The following is a 2,500-nucleotide window of genomic DNA, read 5'->3' as shown; positions in this document are numbered from 1 at the left end:
TCACTGTGCTGCACTAAATGGAACAGAGCCTTCATTAGTATGATTGGTGACACCCAAGTAAGGAAGAGGCCCAATTTATTTCCACTATGGCTGGTGTGCATAGAGCCTATACCATAGACCCCGCCCACTCTGAGTGGACTGCTCCTCTTGGTCTGGTGTCATAATGTGAGACTATGGATTTTCACGGTAGAAAAAACCCAGCCAAATCAGCGAATATCTGCTAAAACAAGCTGTGCAATGACGTCAGATGTAGGCTGATCCGTGGATCTCTCGTGATTGGTTTAGGGAAATTCTAATCCCCTCCCCCGTGTAATCGTCTACACTGGCGGCAACGTCCGACTGAAGCTCCACGCAGCTTCAGGCTGATAATCAGGCTATATTTGACCCTGAAAACCCAGTTCAGTAGACCCAAGAGCAGTCTCTCTGTGTGTGTGTGTGTGTGTGTGTGTGTGTGTCTGTCTGTCTGTCTGTCTGTCTGTCTGTCTGTCTGTCTGTCTGTCTGTCTGTCTGTCTGTCTGTCTGTCTGTCTGTCTGTCTGTCTGTCTGTCTGTCTGTCTGTCTGTCTGTCTGTCTGTCTGTCTGTCTGTCTGTCTGTCTGTCTGTCTGTCTGTCTGCGTGTGTCTGTCTGTCGGTCTGTGTACATGTGTGCCTGCCTCTGTATGAATTAGATTTTAATGCAAACGATCTATACAATTCAACAATGACATTGACAACACATCAACAGTAATAATATATTTCTGTGCGTGCAGGTCCCTACGTCCTCCACAGAGCTCAGCACCATGCTGCTGGCCAGGCCGGTGTCCAGGGAGGACATGGAGAGCAGGGACAGAGCGCTGAGCGCCGCAAGCTACCTGACCGACGCCATGGAAGGTACGCTCACGCTCACGCACACGCACACGCACACGCACATACACACACACACACACAAGCACACAAACACGCATGCACGCATGCACACATACATTTTTAGTACTGTACTTTTGAGGACATTGACATTTTAGGACGTCAATTTCATGAACGTCATTCTTAGAAGAAATTGGCATCTTTAACGGTAAGCGTAGAGCTGAAAAATAGCAGATCTACAAGCTCACAATTGTGAGCTTGTAGATCGGCTATTTTCCAGTGCACGACACTGGCATGCAACTATGTATAAATGAGGTTTTTACTCCTTATCCCAACGCCTAAACCTGACCTTTAAGTCCCTAATCCCAAGCTGAATCTTTTTTAAATTGTAAACGTATCTCTATACAAATTGTAAAACAACAATTTATCTTGTGAGGACCAGGGAATGGTCTATTTCTTAAATTCTACTATACTTGTGTGAACATTCGGGCCTCATAAGTATAGTAATACACACACACACACACACACACACACACACACACACACACACACACACACACACACACACACACACACACACACACACACACACACACCCCTCCCCTTCTGGAATGATGCTTCAAAGTGTTCCAACTTTCCAGCTCATATAAAAGTTCTTGTGAGGTCAAACTCAGTTGAGGTCAAAGGTCAATACGTGTCCACTATGCCAGTGATGTTATAGTGAATACCAGACCCATAGAGAGAGAGAGTTGCATCACCCTTTGATCTCGCATGCCAAAGCAGGACGTTGCCGCCTGTAGTTCCAAACGTTGGAACTTCCTCATTGAGATAGAGAAGAGAACTTCTGCATTCCATTCTTTCAACGGGACTGGGAGTCAACGCTAGTGTCCTCACTCTCATAGTTATATCACACTTGATTGATTGATTGATTGATTGAGTGAATACTTTATTTAGAAGTTTGCAGAGAAAAAGCACACAGAAGTACAGTTCACAATACAAGGTCAACTGAATAGGATTGAAAAAGCCCAGAAAAGCCGCATTGGCTTGTTTCAAATGGGGTCCTCACGTACTCAATTCATGGAGACATTAACCCATTAAGACCTGAAGCCGATTCTACAAATGTCTTCTAAATCCCAACAGTATTCTGAAAAAAACGTATGTTTCTATATCAGTGGTGCTCAAGCTTTGTCATGTCAAGGACCCCCAAAATTATATGTATTTGGCCGCCGACCCCCATCTCAAAATGTTTAGTTCCAGGGACCCCCAGAAGCAAAGATTTGAGTAAAAAATGTTCGCTTTAAAACAATATATTCAAAGATTTGCACACATTTTCACGATTTTTCAAAAATAGCAGATCTACAAGCTCGTAGCGCGGCACTCGGTGCCGCGCTATGAGCTTGTATATCTGCTATTTTTGAATAGCCAAAGTGTAAAATAATGCATGCTTTTTTAGCTCAAATCAAAAAGTGACAAGGTCTTAATTCCAGGTCTTAATTGTTAATGTCTCCATGAATTGGAGAGAGAAAGATGTACTGTACAGGTTAGGTTATCACTTTGACAGGGGCCAGTTTCGAATTGCAGCCTCCTAAAGGTATTCTTTTAGGGCAGTTTTGAAAGTGAGTAGGGTTTTACACTCCTTCACTACTTTTGGGCGCAT

General features: G+C 43.9%; 1 protein-coding gene across 1 annotated transcript in view; it reads left to right on the top strand.

The window, feature by feature from the left end:
* LOC308077528 (sodium channel protein type 3 subunit alpha-like) overlaps positions 1-2,500 on the top strand; it is a gene marked incomplete at both ends in the record, with an annotated part of 152,644 nt that overhangs the window by 47,697 nt on the left and 102,447 nt on the right. The window contains 1 exon segment of the mRNA XM_080418276.1: positions 750-870. Coding sequence (XP_080274402.1) covers positions 750-870 — 121 coding nt within the window.

This window comes from Gymnoscopelus braueri, assembly GCF_963280865.1.
Source record: "Gymnoscopelus braueri genome assembly, chromosome: 21".
NCBI classification, from domain to species: Eukaryota; Metazoa; Chordata; class Actinopteri; order Myctophiformes; family Myctophidae; genus Gymnoscopelus; species Gymnoscopelus braueri.
The sequence above is the reverse complement of the archived record's forward strand: the minus strand, read 5'-3'. Positions and strand labels throughout refer to the sequence as shown.